Here is a 27,180-nt window from a genome sequence, read left to right as displayed (position 1 = left end):
TCTTGTCTATCTCCCTGGCACCTCTCACACAGTACAGCTCATTAACAGATGTTCCAGAAACTGTTACTGAACATTCGGCTTGATGCCGTGGGCTTGTCTGCATCTTGCAACTGTCACCTGGCTGAGAAATTTCTTCTATAAATAAGCAGTTTCTGTTTCAGATGTGATATGCCCTGATATTTACACCCTGTCTCTTACCCCATCCAAGACTCAAACTTAGAAACTTGAATTAGATGTGGTATTCAAATCCTTAGCCGCCGCGAAGACACAGACGGCCCCCGTAAGAACCCACGAAGCAGGCGAAGTTCATTGTTCTCAACATTCTAGCTGCTCTTGCTGCATTTGCTCTGGAATTCTTGTAGAGATATTACTTGTCCTTCCAGGCTGTTCTTTCTGTAGCTCCCTTGTTTTCTTTTTGTGATCATGTTGCAGATGGCTAGGCAGTGCTCCCAAAATGAATATTTTGACAGTTTGTTGCATGCTTGCATACCTTGTCAACTTCGATGTTCTTCTAATACTCCTCCTCTAACATGTCAGCGTTATTGCAATGCAAGTAAGTAATATTGCTTGAACGATTATTCATTGGTGTGAACTATTCTGTCTGTATGGACTGCTTATTCAGAGAATCAACATAATGGGCATGATGGTGAGTTTTCTTGAATCAAAAAGAGAAAGGGAGCAAGGCAATGATTTTAATGTTTATGGAAACAAAGTAATTATTTGGAACTGAACTTGATATGATTCAGCACTATTAGCAACATAGATTTAAAAAAAAATCAGCTCTTCTAATTAAGTGATATTTAGAATTTAAAAGTCAATGTTCATTAATTAAGGTGATTGAATGGAAATAATCCATACTTGATTATTTTGCTATCAGAATAATCTGTAATTCATTATTTTAGCAAAATAATCAAGTATGACAGCCGGGTGCGGTGGATGGCTCACACCTGTAATCCCAGCACTTTGGGAGGCTGAGGTAGGTGAATAACCTGAGGTCGGGAGTTTGAGACCAGCCTGGCCAACGTGGTGAAACCCCGTCTCTACTAAAAATACAAAAAATTAGCTGGGCGTGGTGGCGCAGGTCTGTAATCCCAGCTACTCGGGAGGCTGAGGCAGGAGAATCGCTTGAACTTGGGAGGTGGAGGTTGCAGTGAGCCGAGATCGCGCCACTGCACTCCAGCCTGGGCAACAGAGCAAGACTTTGTCTCAAAATAAATAAATAAATAATAACAATAAAGTATGTGAATACCATGTTATCAGCTCATTATCTGTCTGACGTTCTTTTCATAAAGGTGTGACCAATTCAGTGAAAGGAACGAATGCGATTCTCTGGACCTGTTTGGGACTGAGCTTAATAATTTCTTTGGCAGTTTTCGTGTTAACATTTTTGCTAAGGAAGATGAGCTCTGAACCATTAAAGGACGAGTTTAAAAACACAGGTTGGTTTGATGGTGAATCTTTGAAATCTGTTTCCAGGGGATGGCTATTGCGAGTTTCAGTTCCTTTTCTTTTTTTAGCATTGACTATTTCATTTCGTTACAGCCCTTTCGAATGTGTTAGAACATTGTTACATTAAATGAACTTGGTAGAGGTGAGCCATCTTCATTCTGATTTTGACACCTTGGCAGGTTTTCTACAATGTCAGTCTTCCCCAGGATTCTTCCATTGTTAATTACTCTATTGAAAGTACTAAGGCTTTCTTGGGAAACATCAGTCTCTTTGACTAAAGTTAGCACATCGATTAAATGCCACATTATCAGAAACTCCTAGCCAGGTCTGCTACTGTCAGGAAAAGCATATTTGTCAAGATCTCTGGTCATGTTTTTATATAAGTGTTCTTTGCTTGGGTGAACATTTTACTACTGAAAAATGTTAGAAATGAATAACCAGTTGCTCTTGAATTATTCGAGGAATCATCTAAAAAATAATTATCTTTTTTAAGCAACAGAGAGCCAGTCCCAGAAAAATGAATGTTCTACTTAAGTGCCTCTTAAGATAAAAATACTTCTGCAGCACCTTTGCTCATGATTGGATTCCCAAGCATGTACAGCCATTGCCCTATTTCTGTATGCATTTATTTATTTATTTATTTATTTATTTATTTAGAGATGGAGTCTCGCTCTGTGGCCCAGGCTGGAGTGCAGTGGCGTGATCTCAGCTCACTGCAGCCTCTGCCTCTTGGGTTCAAACGATTCTCCCATCTCAGCCTCCTGAGTAACTGGGACTATAGGTATGTGCCACCACCTCCGACTAATTTTTGTACTTTTTGGTAGAGACAGGGTTTCATCATGTTGGCCAGGATGGTCTCAAGCTCCTGACCACAACTGATCTGCCCACCTCAGCTTCCCAAAGTGCTGGGATTACAGGCATGAGCCACAGGGCCCAGCACATACTCATTCTTTTTTACTGAAAAGATCTGTTTCAAGCTGGGTGCGGTGGCATGGAGCTGTAGTCCCAACTGCTCTGTAGGCTAACGTGGGAGGACTGCTAGAGCCCAGGAGTTTGAACGCAGCCTGGGCAACATAGTAAGACCCCACCTCTAAAAAATGAAAAAATCTCTCTCATTGCTTTGAGTCGCGATGTGTACTGCTAAGACTCTCATGACCACATTCTCTGTGAAGTTTAGGTTAATGTTTCCGTTTCTGCATAATTAGGATCAGGTCTCCTGGGCATGGCTAACATTGACGTGGAAAAGAGCAGGACTGGTGATGAAATTATTCTTCCGAGAGGCCTGGAGTACACGGTGGAAGAATGTACCTGTGAAGACTGCATCAAGAGCAAACCGAAGGTTGACTCTGACCATTGCTTTCCACTCCCAGCTATGGAGGAAGGCGCAACCATTCTTGTCACCACGAAAACGAATGACTATTGCAAGAGCCTGCCAGCTGCTTTGAGTGCTACGGAGATAGAGAAATCAATTTCTGCTAGGGAATTAACCATTTCGACTCGTGCAGTGCCACTTTAAAAATCTTTTGTCGGAATAGATGATGTGCCAGATCTCTTTAGGATGACTGTATTTTTCAGTTGCTGATACAGCTTTTTGTCCTCTAACTGTGGAAACTCTTTATGTTAGATATATTTCTCTAGGTTACTGCTGGGAACTTAATAGTAGAAACTTCCTTGCTTTCATGATTAAACTCTTTTTTTCCTGACATCTAAGTTTTTATTAACATGAGTTTTTAAAAACAAGCATGTATGCCAGTGTGGGGGGTGAGGGTGGGAGAGAAAGGTGGGATGGGGGAAAGAATTCTAATCTATTGATAATAAAGCTCCAGTTTTGGCCAGGCGCGGTGGCTCATGCGTGTAATCCCAGCACTTTGAAAGGCCGAGGCGGGTGGATTACCTGAGATCAGGAATTCGAGAGCAGCCTGGCCAACATGGTGAAACCCTGTCTCTACTAAAAATACAAAAATTAACTTGGCGTGGTGGCAGGCACCTGTAATCCCAGCTACTCAAGAGGCTGAGGCAGGAGAACCGCTTGAATCTGGGAGGTGGAGGTTGCAATGAGCTGAGATAGCATCCCTGCACTCCAGCCTGGGCAAGAGAGCGAGACTCCGTCTCAAAACAAAACAACACAAACAAACAAAAAGACCTCCAGTTTCATCTTCTGCTGGATTTTATAGTGCCCCAAAGATATGTGGTCCTTAAAAATTGTATACCACTTATTCAGGAGTCTTGTTCCTGAAAGGGTTGTTCTTGTTACAGCCCTAGTCTGGGCTGTAATCAGCTTCTTAAGGTCCCCAATGGTGTTACCTGTGTAGCATTTAACACAGACCTTCTCCACACTATCCACTCTCCACTGAGGTTGTTGCAAACAACCTTGATCATCCTAGCTGACGCTCATCACCTTGAACATGCTGACGTGACAATCTTCTCACTAGAGACCTCTAAACGCTTGACTTACTGAAAAAAAAAGTACAGCATTCTGTAGATCTCAGTAACCAATTTCTTTTTTTTTTTTTTTTTGAGACGGAGTCCTGCTCTGTTGCCCAGGCTAGAGTGCAGTGGCGCGATCACAGCTCACTACAACCGCCACCTCGCGGGTTCAAGCGATTCTCTTGCCTCAGCCTCCCGAGTAGCTGGGATTACAGGCACATGGCACCATGCCCTGCTGATTTTTGTATTTTTAGTAGAGATGGGGTTTCACCGTGTTGGTCAGGCTGGTCTTGAACTCCTGACCTCAGGTGATCCACCTGCCTTGGCCTCCCAAAGCGTTGGGATTACCGGCGTAAGCCATCGCGCCCGGCCCCAGTCACACACTTCTATGGTTAGGGCGCTTCTCTCCCGTATACATACATACACATTTCAGGAAGGACCGGATGTTTCTCTTGATTTTTAAATTTTATTTATTTATTTTTTGAGACAGTCTCGCTCTGTCGCTGAGACTGGAGTGCAGTGGTGCGATCTCAGCTCACTGCAACCTCTGTCTCCCGGGTTCAAGCAATTCTCTGCCTCAGCCACCCGAGTAGTTGGGATTACAGGTGCCTGCCACTGCGCCTGGCTAATTTTTGTATTTTTAGTAGAGACGGGGTTTCACCATCTTGGCCAGGCTGGTCTTGTTGTATTTTTAGTAGAGACGGGGTTTCACCATCTTGGCCAGGCTGGTCTTGAACTCCTGACCTCGTGATCCACCTGTCTCGGCATCCCAAAGTGCTGGGATTACAGGCGTGAGCCACTGTGCCTGGCCTTTTCTCTTTATTGTTAAAGGAAAACTAACTTATGTACTTCTGCAAACAGGAGAAGCCTAGAATCAACCAGACGAATTCAGTGTGCAGTGCACAGGTGGTTCTTGGCCTTGTGAGCTTCCAGCTTAATGAAAGCATCAGGCATTACTACAATTACACAAGTAAATGTGTAATCACAAACTGTGATAACGGTGCACGACATACTGTTTTCAGCCCAAAATGTGAGTGGTGCTATAATAATCATATCTAATCCTTATATAGTCTTATTAACGTGCCAGGGACTGTTCTAAGTGCTTCACCTGTACTAACTCATTTTATTTTTTTGAGACGGAGTCTCGCTCTGTTGCCCAGGCTGGACTGCGCTGGCATGATCTTGGCTCACTGCAACCTCTACCTCCTGGGTTCAAGATTCTCCTACCTCAGCCTCCCAAGTAGCTGGGATGACAGGTGCCCGCCACCACACCCGGCCTATACTAACTCATTTTAAGCACACAAAAACTCCTGGGTATGGCCGGGTGTGGTGGCTCATGCCTGTAATCCCAGCACTTTGGGAGGCCGAGACAGGCAGATCACCTGAGGTCGGGAGTTGGAGACCAATCTGACCAACATGGTGAAAACCTGTCTTGTCCCACATTTCCAGTCTTTATTTTTATTTATTTATTTATTTATTTTTGAGATGAAGTCTCACTCTGTTGCCCAGGCTGGAATGCAGTTGTGCTATCTGAGCTCACTACAACCTCCGCTTCCTGGGTTCAAACAATTCCCCTGTCTCAGCCTCCTGAGTAGCTGGGACTACAGTCGCATACCACCACACTCAACTAGTTTTTGTATTTTTAGTACAGACGGGGTTTCACCATATTGGTCAGGCTGGTCTCGGACTCCTGACCTCAGGTAATTAACTCACCCACTTTGGCCTGCCAAAGTGCTAGAATTATAGGTATGGGCCACCGCACCCGGCCTTCCAGTGTTTAAAATCAGCATTTCTTTTTCTTTCTTTTGAGACACAGTTTCGCTCTTGTTGCCCAGGCTAGAGTGCAGTGGCACGATCTTGGCTCACTGCAGCCTCAACCTCTGAGGCTCAGGTGATCCTCCCACCTCAGGCTACTGTGTAGCTGGGACTACAGGCGTGTACCACCACACTCGGCTAATTTTTTCTATTTTTTTAGTAGAGACGGAGTTTCGCCATGTTGCCAAGGCTGGTCTTGAATCTTGAACTCCTGGGCTCAAGCGATCTTCCCGCCTCAGCCTCCCAAAGTGCTGGGATTACAGGCATGAGCCACCACGCCTGGCCTAAAATCAGCATTTTCATCCGCTACATTGTTGTGTGCTAGGTCAGTCATGTTAAAGAAAAGGGTCAAACTCTAAAACATGTGAAGAGATTTATTCTGAACCAAATATGAGTGACCAATGGCCATGACACAGCCCTCAGGAGATTCTGAGAACACATACCCTAGGTGGTTGGGCCACAACTTGGTTTTATACATTTTAGGGAGACAAAAAGCATCAGTCAATACATATAAAATGTACACTGGTTCGGTCCAGAAAGGCAGGCCAACTAGAAGCAGGTATCAGGGAGTGGGGTGGTGGGGGGGGGGTGGTTCCAAGTCATAGGTAGATTCAAAGATTTTCTTTCTTTTTTATTTTTTTTGGCAGAGTCTTGCTCTGTTACCCAGGCTGGAGTGCAGTGGCGCTCTCTTGGCTCACTGCAACCTCTGCCTCCCAGGTTCAAGCAATCCTCCAGCCTCAGCCTCTCAAGTAGCTGGGATTACAACTGTGCAGCACCACCCTCAGCTAATTTTTGTATTTTTAGTAGAGATGGGGTTTTGCCACGTTGGCTACGCTTGTCTTGAACTCCTGACCTCAAGTGATCTCCTCTCCTCGGCTTCACAGAGTGCTGGGATTACAGGTGCGAGCTACTGTGCTCCCGGCCTGGATTCAAAGACTTTCTGATTGGCAATTGGTTGAAAGAGTGAAGTTATTGTCTAAAGATTTAGAATCAGCCAGGCATAGTTGCTCTTGCCTGTAATCCCAGCACTTTGGGAGGCTGAGGTGGGCGGATCACGAGCTCAGGAGTTTGGGACCAGCATTGCCAACATAGTGAAACCCCATCTCTACTAAAAATACAAAAAATTAGCCGGGTGTGGTGGCAGGCACCTGTAATCCCAGCTACTCGGGAGGCTGAGGCAGGAGAATCGCTTGAACCTGGGAGACAGAGGTTGCAGTGAGCTGAGATCACGCTATTGCACTCCACAGCCCAGGCAACAGTGCGAGACTCTGTCTCAAAAAAAAAAAAAAAACCAAAACAAACATTTCTGGGTTAAGATAAGGGATTGTGGAGACCATGGTTTTGTCATGACGATGAAACCTCCAGGTGGCAGGCTTCAGAAAATAGATTGTAAATGTTTCCTACCAGACTTAAAGAGTCTGTTCTGGGCTGGGTGCCATGGCTCACGCCTGTAATTCCAGCACTTTGGGAGGCCAAGGTGGGCAGATCGTAAGGTCAGGAGTTTGAAACCAGCCTGAACAATATGGGGAAATCCCATCTCTACAGAAAATACAATAATTAGCTGGGGCTTGGTAGCAAGTGCCTGTAATCCCAGCTACTTTGGAGTCTGAGGCACAAGAATCACTTAACCCGGGAGGTGGAGGTTGCAGTGAGCTGAGATCATGCCACTGCACTCCAGCATGGGTAACACAGCGAGACTGCATCTTCAAAAAAAAAAGAAAAAAAGGCTAGGCATGGTGGCTCATGCCTGTAATCCCAGCACTTTGGGAGGCTGAGGCGGGCGGATCACGAGGTCAAGAGATTGAGCCCATCCTGGCCAACATGGTGAAATCCCATCTCTACTAAAATTAGCTGGGCGTGGTGGCGGGTGCCTGTAATCCCAGCTACTTGGGAGGCTGAGGCAGGAGAATCGCTTGAACCCAGGAGGTGGAGGTTGCAGTGAGCCGAGATTGCGCCAGTGCATTCCAGGCTGGCAACAGAGCGAGACTCGGTCTCAAAAAAAAAAAAAAAAAAAAAAAGCCGGGTGCGGAGGCTGATGCCTGTAATCTCAGCACTTTGGGAGGCCGAGGCGGGCGGATCACCTGAGGTCAGGAGTTCGAGACCAGCCTGGTCAACATGAAGAAATCCTGTCTCTACCAAAAATATAAAATTAGCTGGGTGTGGTGGTGCACGCCTGTAATCCCAGCTACTCAGGAGGCTGAGGCAGGAGACTTGCTTGAACCTAGGAGGCGGAAGTTGCGGTGAGCTGAGATTGTGCCATTGCACTCCAGCCTGGGCAACAAGAGTGAAACTCCGTCTCAAAAAAAAAAAAAAAAAAGGCTCTATTCTATAAGTAATTCCAAAAGGGAGGGGTCTATCATGAGGCACGTCTGGCTCCCATTTCCCGTCATGGCCTGAACTAGTTTTTCAGGTTGCTTTTGGAGTGCCCTTGGCCAAGAGAAGGGCTTCATTCAGATGACTGGGGGCTTAGAATTTTCTTTTTGGTTTACAGCCATGATTTGCTTAGCTGTCCTTCCATAGCTGGGCTTTGGTTCTTTCCACTGTGGGGGGCAAAGGAAAAACTTCCTCTTAGTCCTTTGAAAGCTGCTGTCAATCAACTAATAAAAGGCAGATTAACTGGAGAAAAGGCAGACAAGTTTTATTGACTTGTACCCTGGGGGAGAACGACAGAGTGAATACCTATCCCTCAACAGAGTTCAGAAGCTTATAAATTATTTATTTTATTTTTTGAGGTTCATTCTTGTTGCCCAGGTTGGAGGGCAGTGGTGCCATCTCGGCTCACTGCAACCTCTGCCTCCCGGGTTCAAGCGATTCTCCTGCCTCAGCCTCCCGAGTTAGCTAGGAGTTCCTGGCTGGTCTGGAACTCCTGACCTCAGGTGATCCGCCTGCCTCCCAAAGTGCTGGGATTACAGGTGTGAGCCAGTAATTTGGCACCCAGCCAAATTATCACGAGGCTACAAAAAGAATGAGGGCTTGGAACCCCAGCAAAACAGGTTACGGGACTGGGGAGAAGAGGAATTCTGTTGAGGAGCAATAAAGGATCAGCAGAGATGGAATGGATCCTGGAATGGAGATTATGCTATAAATGGTTCTCTTTGGAATTTGAATGATTCTGAGACGGTCTTTATCTTGTGAAAGGATTTGTTCAGGTGTGGTTACATTCTCAGTTTTACAGGGAGTGGAAAAATTGTTATTTTTGGTGGGTCCCAAGTTTAGGCAGATGAAGGAACTTTATCCTGGCTTTAGGAGATTTGCTGTGTATGGGCGAGGCCAGAAAGACTATGATGCTTCTTCAGTTCAGCAGGTCAAAATGCCATGTTTTCGGGTACTGGTTTCTAAGCCCCAACGCCACTTTTTCATTATTACAGAGAATGCTGCAGACTGGGGTTGGTGGCTCATGCCTGTAATCCCAGCACTTTGGGAGGCCGAGGAGGGTGGATCACCTGAGGTCAGGAGTTCAAGGCTGACCAACATGGTGAAACCCAATCTCTACTAAAAACACAAAATATAAAAGTTAGCAGGCATGGTGGCACACCTGTAATCCCAGCTACTCGGGAGGCTGAGGCAGCAGAATCGCTAGAACCCAGGAAGCAGAGGTTGTAGTGAGCCAACATCGCGCCACTGCACTCCTGCCTGGGCGACAGAGTGAGACTCCATCTCAAAATAAAAAAAAACAAAAATAACAAAGACGTATTATGGATCAATTGAGTAAGTCTCCTTCAGCATTAGAGGAAAAAAAGAAAGTAGAGGAGAATATACTACCTACAGAATTGTTTTTTAAAACATCTCCTTAAATGTATGCTTACGTGTACAAGGTTGTGATATAAAATACATTTCTTCACTCTGGGTGTGGGCAAAACAAGTTGGGAAAATACTCCTTCAGTCTCTTTTCCCCCATCTGTAAAATGGGACAAAACCCTGGACTTCATAAGAATGTGCGGGGCGCGGTGGCTCACGCCTGTAATCCCAGCACTTTGGGAGGCCGAAGCGGGTGGATCACGAGGTCAGGAGATGGAGACCATCCTGGCTAACACGTTGAAACCCCGTCTCTACTAAAAAAATACAAAAAATTAGCTGAGCATGGTGGCAGGAGCCTGTAGTCCCACCTACTTGGGAGGGAGGCAGAAGAATCACTTGAACCTGGGAGGTGGAGGTTGCAGTGAGCCAAGATCGCGCCACTGCACTCCAGCCTGGGCAACAGAGCGAGATGCCGTCTCAAAAACAAAACAAAACAAAACAAAACAAAAGAATGTTGTGAATATGTAACACTTGTGTTCACACTCAATCCATCACCTTTTCTATCTCCACTGCCACCACTGTAGACAGGCACCATGTCTTGCCTGGACAACTGCAGTAACTCCTTAACCACCTGCTCTTTCTCCACCCTGCCCCCATTATAATACATTCTCATCCCAGGAAGAGCCATTTTTTTGTTGTTGTTGTTGAAAGGGAGTCTCACTCTGTCACCCAGTCTGGAGTGCAGTGGTGGGATCTCGGCTCACTGAAACCTCTGCCTCCCGGGTTCAAGCAATTCTCCTGTTTCAGCCTCCCCAGTAGCTGGGACTACAGGTGCACGCCACCATGCCTGGCTGATTTTTGTATTTTTAGTAGAGATGGGGTTTCACTATGTTGGCCAGGCTGGTCTCGAACTTCTGACCTCAGGTGATTCACCCACCTTGGCCTCCCAGTCATGCCTTGGGATTACAGGCATGAGTCACCGCCTCCGGCCTAGGAGCCATATCTTAAAACCTAATTCAGATCGTGTCACTCCTCTGCTTGAATCCTTTTTTTTTTTTTTTTTTTTTTTTTTTGGTAGAGAACGGCGTCTCGCTATGTTGCCTAGGTTGCTCTTGAACTCCTGGCATCAAGCGATCCGCCCGCCTCGGCCCTCCCAAGTGCTGGGATTATAGATGCGAGCCACAGCGCTCGGTCTCTGCTTGCATTCTTGCAATAGCCTCCCACTCCCCAACCTTCCTAGAGTTAGGCAGAAAAGCCCAAACTCCTTCCTCTGGCCTGCAAAGCCGTCCCTCCACCTCTTCCGTCTCCTTTTCTCACTCACCCTCTCGAACTCCTGACCTCAGGTGATCCGCTCGCCTCGGCCTCCCAAAGTGTTGGGATTACAGGCGTGAGCCACCGCACCAGGCCTATTTTCTCACTCACCCCCTCGTTCCTGTCAACCCCTCCAGGCAGGGGCCTTGCAAGTGCCCCTCCTTATGGAACACTTCCCCTGGGGATCTTCCCGGACTGGTTTCCTCTCATCATCCAGGTCTGGGCTCAAAAGTCGCCTCCTTAGAGAGGCCCTCCGGGATTGCCCATCCGCCTGTGCCCCCGCTTTGTCCCGTTACTCTGTTTTTATTTCCTTTCCCGCTAGCATCCCTCTCTGGGACGAAGTCGCCCCATCACTCGTGGCTTTCTTCTCTGTCGCCCCGACAGGAGTGGGAACCTCAGGAAGGCAGGGGAGGCGTCTTGGGGACAGCGACGCCTCCTCGCGAGGTCTCGGGTCCACCTGGAGTCCCCAGTCCGCGTAGCCTCAGCACCGATCTCCACACCAGGTCCGGCGACCTGGATCTGCGCCGGGGTTTACGTTCCGGGTCGGCCGGCGGGGCCTCGGCGGCGGCCAGGCTCTACTTCCGGGGCGGGGCGGCCGGGGCGGGGCTCCTGTCTCCCGGCCTGTCTGGAGCTCGGCAGCCGCAGAGGCGGCAGCGGCGGCGGCGCGGCGCAGGCACCGGCCCGGGGAGAGGCACCATGAGCGGTGAGTGGCGGCCCCGCCGCTGTCACCTGCCCCGGCCGCCCCGGCTCCCGCCGCTCCAGCTGCACACTCCGGCCCCTGCGTCCTCGAGCCCCGCTCCCTCGCAGACCCCCTCCCAGTCGCTCCCTTTTCCAGACCCCTGGCCCCCAGGACTCCCGGCTTCTGGCCCCTGCTCACCTGCAGGTCTCTGATCTCCCGTGGCCGGGCACTCCTGGTCTCCTGATTCCTGTCCATCCATAAAAACCAGCTCCTAAACCCCTGTCCCCAGTTGTTCCAGTCCTGCGACCCCCTTGCCTAGTGTCCAGACCCCCCAGTTCTGAGACCTCCCAGGTCTCAGTCTCTCCTAACTCCTAGACCCGCTGCGTCCCAGCTCCAGTTCCAGGTCCCCTATCCCCAGTCATCCCCGCTACCCAGGCCCCTGGTCTCCAGTCCCTGCAGATTCCATACAGGCAGAGTCTTTCTGGACACTTAGTTTGCTGACCCCCGTACCCCCGTGTCCCAGGAGCTTCTGGTCCCCAGAGGAGCTCAATTCTCCAACCCCTTTGTCTTCCCCATCCCTCTCATCCCTCCCACCCCTGTTCCCAGTGCTTTGCTCTTCCCATCACCAGTTCTTCCCAGTTATCCACTCGGCTTCCCTCTCCGGTCCTGGCTTTTACATTTCGATGATCCTTGCATATTCCATCCTTTTCCATGTCTTATCCTGGCTCATCATTATCATTTAAGATCTCTCTTGCCTTGTCCTGCAGCCCTTCCCTTCTTGTCCCGTGCCCAGCCCATCTGGGGACCGTCACTTCGTCCTTGCTCTTCCCAGTCCAAACTTCTTCCTCTCACCATCGAAGGAGTGGTGTTGGTGGGGATGCTGGAAGTGAGAGGGAGGTGGGTGTGGACAGCTCGTCCTCAATGTTTTCTGAAGTTTACTCCCTTGACTCTACCCTCCTTTCCTCTGAGGAGTCTTATTGGTGTTTTGGTGCTAAGTCATTCCTGGGTGTTGTATGTGGAGATGGGAGTGACTCAGGGAAGACTCTCGGCTCTCCCCTGACTGTCTGTCCAGCCACTCTGGGATCTGGAGTTATTTAGGAAGCCCCGCCTATCCTCCTAGTGCCTGTTTTCCCCTCACTGTGGAACTGTTTCTGAGGAATCTCTGCATCCAGCCCTCCTGGCCGTTGTCTTCCACGCAGGCATTTCTGGAGGTTGAGCGGGGGGCTGGGGTGGGGGGAAGGCCAAGGGATACTGCTATCTTCAATTTTAACTTTTAAAGTTATCTCTGTGGACCTTTTTTGTTGTTTGTTTGTTTAAATAAGTGATGTGCCTTTTGTTTTTGTTATTCAAGGGCAAGATTTGTGAAATGGACAGTCCTAATAATGCGGGGGCTGGTGAGGGGGAGTTTCCTGGGAGATAATCCACCTTTGGTTGCCAAATCAAATGATTTTAAGCCTAAGTATGGTTTCTGATTCGTGAATGTTAGTAATACCTCAATAAAGATGTTACGAGCTGAGGTAGGTTGGTGTAGGTGCAGGCCCTGAGGCCAGACATCCTGGGTTCAAATCTTGGCCCTGCCACATAAACCTGTGTGATTTAAGAGTAAGTTCTCGACCATTCTGGGAGTCCCAGCAAAATGAGGATACCTAGTAGTACCTGTCTCCTAGGCTTGTAATGACTGAATAACATTCATCAGGTAAAGTGACTGGTACTGTGAATATCACGAGGTGCATTGTCAGAATCTCAGAGCTACCTGCTGTTGTTTCTGCAAGGGCTCATGTGGGGTAGGAGTAGGGTTGTTTTTGCCTAGTTATGAGAGGAGGGCTGGGACTAGGCACTCTCTGAAAATCTTTTCCTTTTAATATGACCAAGGAGTCTTTGCCACAAGCTCACAGTTCTGGACCCTTTTCGTTCTACCTTTAGCACAAGAGAAAATGAAATTGATAAGCCAATAGGAATTGATCGGTTTATCTTTCAAGGAGAAATAATATGAAAACTCTGGTGGCACGCGCCTGTAATCTCAGCTACTTTGGAGGCTAAGGCAGGAGAATCGCTTAAACCCTGGTGCCAGAGGTTGCAGTGAGCCAAGATCAAACCACTGCACTCCAGCCTGGGCGACAGAGCAAGACTTCGTCTCAAAAAAAAAAAAAAAAAAAAGCGAAAACTCAGCAAGTTTTAAAATTTTATTAAAAAATCATTACGTCTGCTGGACGTGATGGCTCACATCTATAATCTCAGCACTTTGGGAGGCAGATGCAGGCGGATCACTTGAGATCAGGAGTTCGAGACCAGCCTGGCCAACATGGTGAAACCTTGTGTCTACTAAAAATACAAAAATGAACAGGGCATGGTGGCAGGCGCCTGTAATCCCAGCTACTCAGGAGGCTGAGGGATGAGAATCTCTTGAACCCAGGAGGTGGAGATTGCAGTAAGCAGTGATCATGCCGCTGCACTCCAGCCTGGGCAATAGAGTGAGACTCAGTCTCAAAAAAAAAAAAAAAAAAAAAAAAAATCGTTACATCTAAAGCCAAAGAGAAAAGGAAACCAACAAATGACTTTTTAGGAAAAAGCATTAAGGATGAAAACCTTCTTTTGGGAACATTGTAATTGAGGCAGAAAAACTGGTCTGTGAAAATGGAAGGGGAAGTCCAACGATATATTTTAATTGTTTCTTGAGAATGCAGTTGAAAGTGGGTTTCCCCACTTGTGGGGTGGATAACTGGTACACGATAAAATAAAGTGGCATGGAAATATTTCCTCTTTCTTCTGTCCCCCACTTATAATATGTTATTTATTTATTTATTTTATTTATGTTTTAGAGATGGAGTCACACTCTGTCACCCACGCTGGAGTGCAGTGGCAGGATCTTAGCTTACTGCATGCAACCTTCGCCTCCTGGGTTCAAGCAATTCTCCTGCCTCAGGCTCCCAAGTAGCTGGGACTATAGACGTGTACCACCATGCCCGGCTGATTTTTGTATTTTTAGTAGAGATGGAGTTTCGCCGTGTTGGCCAGGCTGGTCTCGAACTCCTGACTTCATGTGATCCACCTGCCTCAGCCCTGCAAAGTGCTGGGATTACAGGCATGAGCCACTGCACCCCGGCCTTAACATTTTATTTTATAGTGTATTTTTAAAAACTCAGAATCTAAGTAAGGTTTAAAGAGTGCACATTGGTTTGTCTTTTAAATCTTTTAGGTCTCTCCGTCACGTCCTTTTTATTTTATTTTTATTTTTTATTTTTTGGTATTTTCAGAGCCGTGTAAACATCGCCACAGTTAATTTCACAACATTTTAATTACCTCAGAAAGAAACTTTGTACCCATTAGCAGTCATTCATCTTTCCCCCTCCCCTCAGCCCCTGGGAATCACTCATCTGCTTTTTGTCTCTGGATGTGCCTGTTGTGGGTATTTCATATAAATGAAATCATACAATATGTGACCTCTCTTATCTGGCTTTTTTCACTCGGTATAATTTTCCTGAGGTTAAACCACGTTACAGCATATATCTGTACTTCATTCCTTTTTGTGGCCAAATTATATTCCTTTATGTGGATATCATACATTTTGTTTATTCATGCATCAAAAATGGACATTTGAGTTGTTTCCACTTTTTAGCTGTTCTGAATAATGCTGCTATGAACGTTCACGCACAAGTTTTTGTGGGGGCAAGTCTGTTCATTTCTCTTAGGCATGTATGTAAGAGTGGAATTGCAGGGTCATATGGTAACTGTTTAACCATTTGAGGAGCTGTGTCAGACTGTTTTCCAAAGTGGCTGCACCATTTTCAGTTCTCACCAGCAGCATATGAGGGTTCTGTTTCTCCACACCTTTTTTAAATCATAAGCATTCTAGTGAGTGTGAAGTGGTATTTCTTTGTAGTTTTGATTTGCATTTCCCTAGTGACTTGTGATGTTGAGCGTCTTATCTTGTGCTTATTGACCAATTGTGTATCCTCCTTGGAGAAATGCGTATTCAGATCCTTTGGCCATTTTAACATTCGGTTGTCTTTTTATTGCTGATCTGTAAGAATCCTCTGTAATTTCTAGATACAAGTCCCTTATCAGGTTTATTGTTTACAAACATTTTCTCCCCTTCCATGGTTTGTCTTTTCATTTTCTTTTTCTCTTCTTTTTTTTTTGGAGTGCTGGAGTGCAGTGAGTAATCTTGGCTCACTGCAACCTCTGCCTCCCAGGGTCAAGTGATTCTCCTGCCTCAGCCTCTGGAGTAGCTGGGACTACAGGTGCACACCCCCACACCCAGCTAACTTTTTTGTAGTTTTAGTAGAGATGGGGTTTCGCCATGTTGACCAGGCTGGTCTCAAACTCCTGGCCTCAAGTGATCTGCCTACCTCGGCCTCCCAAAGTGCTGGGATTACAGGCATGAGCCACCGCGCCTGGCCAATTTTTGTATTGTTAGTGTTGATGGGGTTTTACCATGTTGGCCAGCTGGTCTCGAGCTCCTGACCTCAATCGATCTGCCTGCCTCAGCCTCCCAAAGTGCTGGGATTACAAGCCTGAGCCACCGTACCTGGGTTCTTTTCACTTTCTTGATGGTGTTTTTTGAAGCACAGAGTCTTTTTTTAAACTACAGGCTGCCCTTTAATCTCTCTCCTTTTTCCCCTTGCATTTGTTGTTGAAGGAAACGCAGTTATTTATCCCAAGGATCCTTTGCGGGCCTCTGCTGATTGCATCCTTTTGGTGTGGCATAAAGTGTTTTTCAGTCTCTTGTATGTGCTATAAATTGGTAATTAGAGTCTGCTGTATTTTTGAGTTGAAAATGTTTGAGTAGAGTCAGAGGCGAGATCGGTGCAAAGCTGAATACATTAAGTACAAATAACCAGGAAGTGGAATGGCCCTAGGTAATATATATACACAAGATAAATGGGTATCATGAGGCCAGAAACAACTAAGATGACCATTAATTGGGGAGTAGGTAAACCTGGTGTGCTGTGGTCACCTGACGGAAAGCCTCAGAAATGTTAAAAGGAGTGATACGGATTCATACACATCACCATGGCTGTATCTCAACGTTAATGTTCTGTAAAAAAAGCACAGTGGGTCTGGCGTGATTGCTCACGCCTGTAATCTGAGCACTTTGGGAGGCCCAGGCGGGAGGATTCCTTGAGTCCAGGAGTTTGAGACCAGCCTGGGCAACATAACGAGATCTCATCTCAATTAAAAAAAAAAAAATAAGCAGGGTGTAGAATTATACCTAAAATATATACCTTGATGCAAATTGAAACATACACAAGACAATATTTATGGATTCATATATGTATGTAGACCTAAAAAGATTATCAGGAAGAAAGATGCCTGCCAGACATGTGTGGGTGGTTATTGTAGGGTGGTGGTCACAATTTGTTTATTTTTCTTTAAAGAACCCAGTAGATAGGAATACTTGATTGCCCACCTCTTCAGACTATGTAAGGAATGCTGATTTTCAGATATGTGTTTGCTGTTACTGGGAAAGTAGAACTTGTAGAGCCAGAAAGTCATTATTATACTCAAGTTTTGTCTTTTGTAAGTCTTCATCCTTAAGTTCCTGGATGCTCCTTTCCATCAGTTTTTTTTTTTGAGACAGAGTCTTGCTCTGTCGCCCAGGCTGGAGTGCAGTGATACGATCTCGGCTTACTGCAAGCTCTGCCTGCTGGGTTCAGGCCATTCTCCTGCCTCAGCCTCCCAAGTAGCTGGGACTACAGGCGCTTACAACCACGCCCAGCTAATTTTTTGTATTTTTAGTAGAGATGGGGTTTCACCATGTTAGCCAGGACGGTCTCGATCTCCTGACCTCGTGAACCACCCGCCTCGGCCTCCCAAAGTGCTGGGATTACAGGTGTAAGCCACCACGCCCGGCCTCCATCAGTAAAGGAGACACTGAGATTCCTGTTTCAAGGGTGAGGAAAGCCAGGCCCATAGTGATCAAACAATTTGTGTAACAGATGAGCTCTAAGATTCATCATATATCAGAGTTTTGGGCTTAATGGGTAATTTACTGCTGTTTCTTGCCTGATGTTAATGTATATTTTGGCAGCTTTTTATTAAAAAATTTTTTTTTTTAATTAACCAATATATTTTTGAGACAGATTCTCACTGTGTTTTTCAGGCTGGAGTGCAGTGCCACAATCTTGGCTCACTGCAACCTCTGCCTCCTGGGCTCCAGTGATTCTCGTGCCTCAGCCTCCCAAGTAGCTGGGATTACGGGCACGCACCACCACACCTGGCTAATTTTTTGTATTTTTAGTAGAGATGGGTTTTGCCACGTTGCACAGGCTGGTCTCAAAATTCTGAGCTCAGGTGATCCGCCTGCCTTGGCCTCCCAAAGTGCTAGGATTACAGGCATGAGCCACTGCGCCTGGCTTACAATTTTTTTTTTTTTTTTTTTGTAGAGACTGGGTCTTACTACTTTGCCCAGGTTTATCTGGTACTCCTGGCCTTAAGCCATCCTGTGTCAACCTTCCAAAGTGCTGAGATTATAGTCGTGAGCCACTGTGCCCAGCTGCTTTTTCTTAGTTTTCTGGAATGTCGAAGGTCACAGTTTTCTCCTTGGCACTGACTGGGCCTGCTCTGGCAGTAGCTTGTACTTAGAATAAAGAATCAGCTGAAATGAATGAATGAATGAGAAAAGAATATTTGTGGTTTTCATTCAAAGTAGAAAAGTGATGCTATCAACATTTTTTCCCCCTTGTGAAGGCACTGGATTCATCTATGATGGTGGAATGCAAGAAGTACAGGTTCCACCATCAGCAAACAGTTGACCCCCACCTCTGCTAGCAGTTGGCGATGGATTAGGTCCTACTGATGTTGGCTCTCCTGCCTCCTGGTTGCTTGACTCCAGGTAACTGATAGGAACTCAAATGCTTAGAGCTCTTAAAATTTGGAACTGAAATCCAAGATTTTATAGATTTGTCTAAATTGTGGCAATGTGAGCATATTTCCAGATAAAGCACCTTCCATCTGCCACTGTCTTGTCTATACATAGGCCATATATTTGCAGTGGGGGTGATATCACCCCCAAGGGGGTGAACACTGGTTCTCAGGAGAGAAAAAAAACTTAAGTGGATGTATAAAGCACAAATAGGCATATAGTACATAAACAGATGTACATTGTATCTGTGGTATTACTTTTTCATGGAGGGGATGATTAGCAAAAAAGTATCTAAAAAGTATCCTTAGGGGGAAAGAATGAGAAAGATTGAGCTGGACACAGTGGCTCACACCTGTAATTCCAGCACTTTAGGAGGCTAAGGTGGGAGGATCGCTTGGGCCCAGGAGTTTGAGACCAGCCTGGGCAACATAGTGGGACCCATCTGCCCGTCTGTGTACACACACAGACACACACACACGCACACAAATTAGCTGGGTGTAGTGGTGCATGCCCATGGTCCTAGCCACTCGGGAGACTGGGCTGAGGTGGGAGGATCACTTGAGCCTGGGAGGTTGAGGCTACAGTGAGCCATGAATGTACCATTGCACTCCAGCCTGGGTGACAGAGCCAGACCCCTCAGACTCTGTCTCAAAAAAAAAAAAAGAAAAGATTGAGACTGATAAAGGCGGCAGTAATTTTATTATTATCATACAACTTTGCCTCTTGCTTTCACTGTTAACATTTCAGGACAAAACTTTACCACATTGCTCCGTGGGCTCACTATTGATCACTTTTATGGACTGTACAGTCCATCATTCATCCATCATTTTGCATGTAGTACAACTTTTAACTATTGATTCTAGTTGTAGAAACTTAGCCTATCTTCCTGTCTCCCTCTCCTCCCTCTCTCCCTCTCTCTCTCCCTTCCTCCCTTTCTTCTTCTCTTTCCTCTCTTCCTTTTTCTTTTGAGACAGGGTTTTGCTCTGTTGCCCAGGCTGGAGTGCAGTGGTGGTACAATTATAGCTCACTGCAGCCTTGCAGCCTTGACCTCCTGGGCTCAAATGATCCTCCCACCTCAGCCTCCTGAGTAGCTAGGACTAAAGGTGTGCCACCACACCCGTCTAACTTTCATTTGGTGTAGAGACAGGCTCTCACTATATTTCCCAGGCTGGTCTTGAACTCCAGACCTCAAGTGATCCTCCTGCTTCAGCCTCCCAAAGTGCCAGGATTACAGGTGTGAACCGCTATACCTGGCTTTCCTTCTTTCTTTTTTGTTTTTGTTATAAGTAATGATGCAGTGAACATTTTTTTTTTCAAGGTAGTTTTCCATCCTTTAGATTATGTCTGTAGGGTGATTTTCCAAAAGTAGCATTAACATCGAAGAGTTTGTCACTTTTGGTTCCTTTTTTTTTTTGGCCTATAATTAAACTCAGTTGAATTGATTTGATTTTTTCCGAAGTGGTTGCACTAGTTTCGAATGCTGCCAGTAAGAATAAGGGCTCTGGTGGAAGCAGAGGTTGGCCAGAAATTTGGGGTTCAACATTCAGCAAGCAGAGGATAATTTGGTGCATCCTCTATCACTTATCAAAAGGTTGTTACCACTGGGGTCTGTTGAAGCAAAAGGATTTTGTTGGGATCATGCTGAGTGTGTTAGCCAGGACTCTTTTCAGTGGAATGTGGCAGAAGCTGATCAAACTGATTTCAACAACATGGGAATATATGGTGTCTTGTAATGGAAAAGTCTAGACATAGGGCTGGCTTTGAGCTTAGCTGGATCCACATGTTAAAGGACTATCAGGATTATCTTTCTGTCTGGCTGTCAACTGTCTGGCTGGCTTTTCTCTCTGTTGGCTTCATCCACAGGCAGCCGTTCCTCCATGGAGCGGGCTGGCCATGTGGTCATCCTGCGACCCATCACTGTGATTTTGGTTGGCCAGGTCTGGACCATAAGTCTAGTCTGGAGCCTGTGGCTGGGAGTCCATCCTACTAAATTGTCTGGATGGAGGATGAACTTCAGGGGAAGGGCTGCTGTAATTTTGGATGGGGTGGTTAGGAATGTGATGTGGCAGCAGAGGCTTCATGAGGCAGGTGGCTCCTAGGTTTTCTTCCTGAGCAGCTGAAAGGGGTTGGAATTGCCTTATCGTTTTTTTTTTCTTGAGATAGAGTCTTGCTCTGTCACCCAGGCTGGACTGTAGTGGCGCAATCTTGGCTTGCTGCAACCTCTGTCTCCTATGTTCAAGTGATTCTCCCGCCTCAAGTGCCGCCATGCCTAGCTCATTATTGTATTTTTAGTAGGGATGGGGTTTCACCATGTTGGCCAGGCTGGTCTCGAACTCCTGACCTCAGGTGATTCACTGGCCTCGGGCTCCCAGAGTGCTGGGATGACAGGTGTGAGCCACCGCACCTGACCAGAATTGCCTTTTCCTGAGGTGGGAGAGCCTGTAGGGGAGCAGGTTAGGTGGGGGCTGAGCAGTTTGAAGCCTGCAAGGGGAGTGAGGACTCTTTTCCTTGCCCTTACTTTTTGCTGTCCGGGAGCCCTTCAGAGACCTGGCACTAGTGTTTCCTCTGCCCACCCAGGCAGTACCCCGCTTCCTCCGAGGAGGGAAACTTGCCCACTCCATCTCATTTTTCTTTGCTTGCATCTGTGTTTCTTGGAATCTGCTCTTTCCTCCTACAACTTAAAAAAAAAAAAAAAAAAAAGGAAAAACCCAAAATGACATTAAAGACTATTGTGAAAACAGAATATACCTTTAAATATACATTCCTGGCACATTTAATACTTAAATTTGTAGGTATTCCTCTTCTGCCTTTGTTCAAAGCGTACACTATATATGCATTTTGCATAATTGCATTGTATCTATGTTTGAATGAGCGTTTCTGCTTACATGATAGCACTTATCCACGTTCCTTCTCTTCACAATTCTTTGAAAAGGCAGCATAGCATTCCACCAAATTGATGTACCGCAGCTATTTAACCTCTCTCCCATTGCAAAAGACAGTCAATTCCATTTATGGTTTTCTAGGATAGGATTGGTAGGCGTTTCCTGTGAAGGGCCAGATAGTAAATATTTTCTGCTTTGTGGGCCATCTGGTCTCAGCCTCAAGTATTCATCTCTGCTGTCATAGTATGAAGGCAGCCACAGACCATGGGTAAATGAAAGGACGTGGCTGTGTTCCAATAAAACTTTATTTAGAGAAAGTCAGCAGCTGGATTTGGCTTGGGGGCTATAGTTGACTGACCCCTATACTAGGACACTGCAATACAAATCTTCGTGCCCATTAATGCTCAGGAAGTCATTGTGTTATTATGGAAAAGCTTTGGATGCAGACAAGTTCTGGATTTAACTCCCTATTGAAGAAGTTGGGCAGTTTTTTGTTTTCTGTCTTATTTTTTTGAGACAGGGTCTCACTCTGTCACCCAGGCTGGAGTGCAGTGATGCAGTCATAGCTCACTGCAGCCTCAACCTCCTGGGTTCATGTGATCCTTCCTCCTCAGCTCCCCAGGAGGCTGGGACTACAGGTGTGTGCCACCATACCTGGCTAATTTTTTTTTTTTAATTTTCATAGAGACGAGGCCTCACTGTGTTGCCTAGGCTGGTCTCGAACTCCTGAGCCCAAGCAGCCCTCCCTCCTTGGTGTCCCAAAGTGCTGGAGTTACAAGCGTGAGCCACTGCACCCGGCCTGGGCAGATTTTTGAACTTCTCTGACTCTTACTCTTCTTTTTTTTTTTTGAGACTGACACCCAGGCTGGAGTGCAGTGGTGTGATCACTGCAACCTCTACCTCCTGGGTTCAAGTAATTCTCGTGCCTTAGCCTCCCGAGTAGCTGGGACTACAGGTGCGTGCCACCACGCCCAGCTAATTTTTGCATTATTAGTAGAGACGGGGGTTTCACCGTGTTGGCCAGGCTGGTCTTGAACTCCTGGCCTTGTGATCCGTCTGCCTCGGCCTCCCAAAGTGCTGGGATTACAGGCGTGAGCCAGCACGCCTTACTCTGACTAATACTCTTAATTCCCTTTTCAGAAAATGGAAATTAAAGCAAGTAATGAATGTATAGTGCCTTTCTCAGGACCTGAAACATAGAGGACCAGGTGAAATTGTTATTTGTATCTTTTCTCATTTCCCCCGTTCCTTTTTAGCTCAATTTCCAAGGTGTGAAAAGGGATTTTGATTTATTTTTGTAGCTTTTGATATGCATTGCCACATCACTTTTCAGAACTTACTGCACCCGTAGATTATTACCAGTAGTGTGTACTTGATTTATCATAGCTTTACCAGCATTGGGGAATTTCACTTTAAATGTTTCTTGGAAGCTGTGTACGGTGGCTCATGCCTGTAATCCCAGCACTTTGGGAGGCCGAGGCAGGTGGATCACCTGAGGTCAGGAGTTTGAGACCAGCCTGAACAACATGGTGAAACCCCACCTCTACTAAAAATACAAAAATTAGCTGGGTGTGCTGGTGGGTGCCTGTAATCCCAGCTACTCGGGAGGCTGAGGCAGGAGAATCACTTGAACCCGGCAGGCAGAGGTTGCAGTGAGCCAAGATCACGCCACTGCACTCCAGCCTGGGCGACAGAGTGAGACTCCATCTCAAAAAAAAGAAAAAAAAAGTTTATTCGTTAATTCGTAGTTACATAGTGGTGCCATGTGGTAGTTATTAATATGCATATAATTTGCATTTCTCCAACCAGGAGGGAAGATATTCTTTCTTTCTTTTTTGAGATAGGATTTTGCTGTGTCGCTCAGGTTGGAGTGCAATGGTGTCATCAGTGCTCACTGCAGCCTTGACCTATAGGCTCAAGTGATCCTCCCACCTCAGCCTCCCTCATAGCTTGGACTACAGGTGTGTGCCACCACACATGGCCAATTTTTAAAAAACTTTTTGTAGGGACGGGGTCTCACTGTATTGCCCAGGCTGGTCTCAAACTCCTAGGCTCAAGCAATTCCCTTTTCTCTACCTCCCAAAATGCCAAGATTACGGGTGTGAGCCACCGTGCTTGGCCTATTGTCTCTTTAAAGTTTTTGCACATTGCCAGGCTAGTGGGTTTTTTTGTTTTCTACAGCAAGAACTGGTGAACTGGGTTGGCCTCCTGTTTTGCAAATAAAGTTTTATTGGAACAAAGCCATTTCTATTCAATTACTGTTGTCTGTGGTTGCTTTCAGGCTGCAATGGCAGAATTGAGTAACTGTGACAGAGAGTGTATGGCCTGCAAAGCCTAAAATATTTACTGTTTTGCTCTTTACAGGAAATACTTGCCAATCCCTGCTCTAGAGTAATTTTTTTTTTGAGTTGGAGTCACACTCTGTCTCCCAGGCTGGAGTGTAGTGGTGTAATCTTGGCTCACTGCAACCTCCACCTCCTTGGGTTCAAGCGATTTTCCTGCCTCAGCCTCCAGTAGCTGGGATTACGGGTGGGCGCCATCATGCCTGGCTAATTTTTGTATTTTTGGTAGAAACGGGGTTTCACCATGTTGTTCAGGCTGGTCTTGAACTCCTGACCTCAAGTGATCTGCCTGCCTTGGCCTCCCAAAGTGCTGGGATTACAGACGTGAGCCATCACGCCCGGCCTCCTCTAGAGTAAATTGATGGTCCCCATTCTTTGCTCATTTATTTTGTGTTTGATCTTACACTCCATAAGCCCACATGGATGGCCCAAGCCCATCTGTCTGCATGCAGAGCCTGTCTCTTTCCATTGTGTGCTGGCAGATAGTCTGTCCTTTTGTCCTGGGCCAGCTGTGCCACTTCACCCTACAATACTGGGAGCCAGCGCCCTGACTTTGTGGAGGAACGATTGGCCATTTTATCTGTGCGTGTGCTAAGGCTAGAGCAGATAAAACCACCACCTCGCTCTGCCCATGACAGAAATGAGGCAGCCGCTGTGCCCTGGCCAGTTCTGGTCCTTTTTATTTAAAGTAGCAACTTGGGGAGCCACAGAAGTGAGCTGCGCCAGAATCTAGATTCAACAACTGTTGAGTTCCTTCTGTGATGGGAGAGTTCGTGAGGCTCCCGTCTCTGTCCGAGAGCTCACAATGCATAATCCCTCCCACAACAGGGATTACATCAGCGCTATGGCAGGACTGCAGGGCCATGGGAGCACTGTGTAGAGAAAGAGTAGTGTGCCCCTTGGGGTACCCTCTGCAGGAAGGTTTCTCTGAGAAGGGAACGTTTGAGTCAGCCATCGGGAGGTTGTTTTTTCTTTGGCGGCATGTTGATGACGGAGCCCTTTTTCTGTGCTAAGATTGAGCCATTCAAGGAGTGAGCCTGGTTTTGTGGAGGTTGAAAGGTACAAGGTTTGGGGTAAAATGTCAGGTCTGTCACCTCTGAGCTGTTCCTTGGGTAAATGATCAATGTCTCCAAGTCTCAGTTCCTTTGTCTGTTTCACTAGGTGGCCAGCCCCCACCTTCCAGGTAGATGTGAGGGTTAAACGTATGTCTCAGTATGGCGGATTGGCGGCGGACCTGGCCCCAGGTGTGTTGTGTTTGTTTCATGTCGAGTTGGCTGGAACATTGTTCTCACAAGAGTATGATTAGGCGCCAACTAACTGACAGAAAAAAGCAGGATTTTCAGCCTCTCTTGAAAAACCAGGAGATGGGGCAATTGCTGGTATTGCTGTGAGGTACCGTCTGCTAGAGCTGGCTAGCAGCTGCCATCTCGAGAGGGGCACCTGCTCTGTTCTTGTGATCTGTGCCTTGCCAACCCACCCCGCTCATTTCCATGCCTCACCTGACCCCTTGGGCATTGCAGGGGTCCCTCCTGGTCTTGTATGTGCCCCGGGCATGTATTGGGCAGCCCTTTCTGCCCCCCTCCTCCTTTGCTTCTGCTTTCTTTCAATTTCTTTATTTGGAATGCTTGTGGATTTTGGGGGGTGGGATGGGAGTTAAACAATAGCAACAACACTAAAGTCATCATTGGGCTGGTAGCGCCAGGCATCCCAGATGCCTGCCAGTGTAACTGAGGATGAATTCTGCAGTGACAACGGGTTGATGATGTCCTTGTTCCCTGCAAGACTCTGTATGTGGGGCCTTGGTTAGAGGGCGAGGGAAGATGGGAGCATGATTATGATGCGGGCCTGGTCTACAGCCTGCTGGGGAACTCTCACGTTTAACCATCTAACCGCACGGTGGCTGTAAGGCCTACAAACTCAGACACTATTGTTTTAATTTTTAACCTGCCATCCTTAATTATTTCTGCCAGGGCAGTGGGCTGTTAAATCCAGCCCAAGACCTGTTCGTTACACATTATCTATGGCTGTTTTTCACACTGCAGTGGCAGAGTTGGGTAGTGACAGCAACCCTTTGGCCCACAAAGCCTAAAATATTGACTGTGGGACTCTTTCCAGAAAAAGTTTGCTGACCCCCATTCTAGGGTATGCTAAAGGTGCAGGTTCAGTGAAAATCAGAAACAAATCATGTGAGGCAGCCCGCCACAGATGCACACGCAAGGCTTAGAGAAATGCTGTGTTCATTGCAGTTTTGCAGGGCACATTGGATGAATCACATAACATCATTGTGTGTATCCTGTAATACTAGTAAGTCATTTATTGTGTATTCATCTGCGCTTCCAGATGCTCTAGCCACTGCATAGATAATTCAGTGCAGGGTAAAGGAAATGAGAGCAAAAGGGCCAGAGCTAGGAACAGCAACTGAGGCAGGGGTGGCTGTCACAGAGGGCCTTTGCCATGAGACTTGCCATCTCATGAAGGAAGAGCCATGCCAGGCAGGGGGAGATAGGGGTGCAGGAGGGGCTCGTGGAAGCAAGGCATGGTTTCTATTACATTTATTCATTTTATTTCATAAAAATATAAATGTATGTAAATTTATTATTTTTTTATTTCATTTTATTTTATTTTGAGATGGAGTCTCACTCTGTCACCCAGGCTGGAGTGCAGTGGTGTGATCTCGGCTCACTGCAACCTCCGCCTCCCAGGTTCAAGTGATTCTCCTGCCTCAGCCACCCAACTAGCTGGGATTACAGGTGCATGCCACCACGTGAGGCTAATTTTTTTTTTTTTTTTAGTAGAGATGGGGTTTCACACGTTGGCCAGGCTGGTCTCAAACTCCTGACCTCAAGTGATCCACCCACCTCGGCCTCCCAAAGTGCTGGGATTACAGGCATGAGCCACCTCACCCAGCTGGGCGTAGCTTTTCTACTGTGTGATTCAATATGGGGACTGGATTCTCCATGCAGTTACCTTGTCTAGCCCTTGGGAGAATCCTACTGTAGTTGTTCCTTAGAATAGGAACATTTTCTCAGCCAACATCTACCTGTTGCAGTCCTTCTCATAAAAATATTGGGCCAAGAGTGGTGGCTCACACCTGTAACCTCAGCACATTGAGGGACTGAGGCAGGAGGATCATTTGAGGCCAGGAGTTTGAGACCAGCCCAGGCAACATAGCGAGACCCTGTCTTTACAAAACATACAAAATTAGCCCAGTGTGGTGGTGCATGCCTGTAGTCCCAGCTACTTGGGAGGCTGAGGTGGGAGGACTGCTTGAGACCAGGAGTTGAAGGCTGCAGTGAGCTATGATCATGCCACTGTACTCCAGCCTGGTTGACAGAGCCAGGCTCCATCTCTTGAATTTTTTTTTTTAATTGAGGTGAAATTCACAAAACAAAAAATTAACTGTTGTTCTAAAGCAAGCAGTTCAGGGGCATTTAGTACAGTGCATTGTTGTGCAATCAGCACTCTATCTAGTTTCAAAACATTTTCATCACCCAAAGAAACTCCATATCCATTAAGCAGTAGCTCCTACCCCCTACTGCCCCAGCCCCTGGCAACCACCTGTGTGCCTTCTGTCTCTATGGATTTACCTGTTCTGTCCTTCCCAGTTTTGTAAGCACAGCTCAGGTTCCCAGTTGCTCAGTGAGCTTGCCCTGGTCCCCACCAGGATGACAG

General features: G+C 46.7%; 2 protein-coding genes across 8 annotated transcripts in view; both read left to right on the top strand.

Annotated features, from left to right (window-relative positions):
* Positions 1–224: 224 nt before the first annotated feature.
* Positions 225–3,152, top strand: TNFRSF17 (TNF receptor superfamily member 17). The gene is made up of 3 exons (XM_054453338.2): positions 225–553; positions 1,293–1,439; positions 2,655–3,152. The coding sequence occupies exons 1-3, from the start codon at positions 424–426 to the stop codon at positions 2,963–2,965; spliced, it is 588 nt and encodes a 195-aa protein (XP_054309313.1). The 5' UTR covers positions 225–423; the 3' UTR covers positions 2,966–3,152.
* Positions 3,153–11,340: 8,188 nt separating this feature from the next.
* The window catches only part of SNX29 (sorting nexin 29), a 584,951-nt gene continuing 569,111 nt past the window's right edge, over positions 11,341–27,180 (top strand). For 2 of the 7 annotated variants that reach the window (XM_054453330.2, XM_063654333.1), the window contains exon 1: positions 11,341–11,443. In XM_054453330.2, coding sequence (XP_054309305.2) covers positions 11,437–11,443 — 7 coding nt within the window. In that variant the 5' untranslated portion in view covers positions 11,341–11,436. Of the gene's footprint in view, positions 11,444–12,541; positions 12,631–18,114; positions 18,255–22,353; positions 22,375–27,180 lie in introns of those variants that run through there. The other 5 variants (XM_063654331.1, XM_063654334.1, XM_063654329.1 and 2 more) reach the window with 5 other exon arrangements.

Source organism: Pongo pygmaeus, chromosome 18 (assembly GCF_028885625.2).
Source record: "Pongo pygmaeus isolate AG05252 chromosome 18, NHGRI_mPonPyg2-v2.0_pri, whole genome shotgun sequence".
Classification (NCBI taxonomy): Eukaryota; Metazoa; Chordata; class Mammalia; order Primates; family Hominidae; genus Pongo; species Pongo pygmaeus.
Note: the sequence above shows the minus strand (reverse complement) of the source record. Positions and strands in the feature narration are given on the sequence as shown.

What these genes read in the sequence shown, in the direction of transcription:
- TNFRSF17 (XM_054453338.2), top strand. Translation starts at nt 424, where the DNA reads ATGTTGCAGATGGCTAGGCAGTGCTCCCAAAATGAATATTTTGACAGT. An exon ending in TCAGCGTTATTGCAATGCAA is followed by an intron (nt 554 to 1,292) that starts GTAAGTAATATT and finishes CTTTTCATAAAG; the next exon opens with GTGTGACCAATTCAGTGAAA. An exon ending in GGACGAGTTTAAAAACACAG is followed by an intron (nt 1,440 to 2,654) that starts GTTGGTTTGATG and finishes CTGCATAATTAG; the next exon opens with GATCAGGTCTCCTGGGCATG.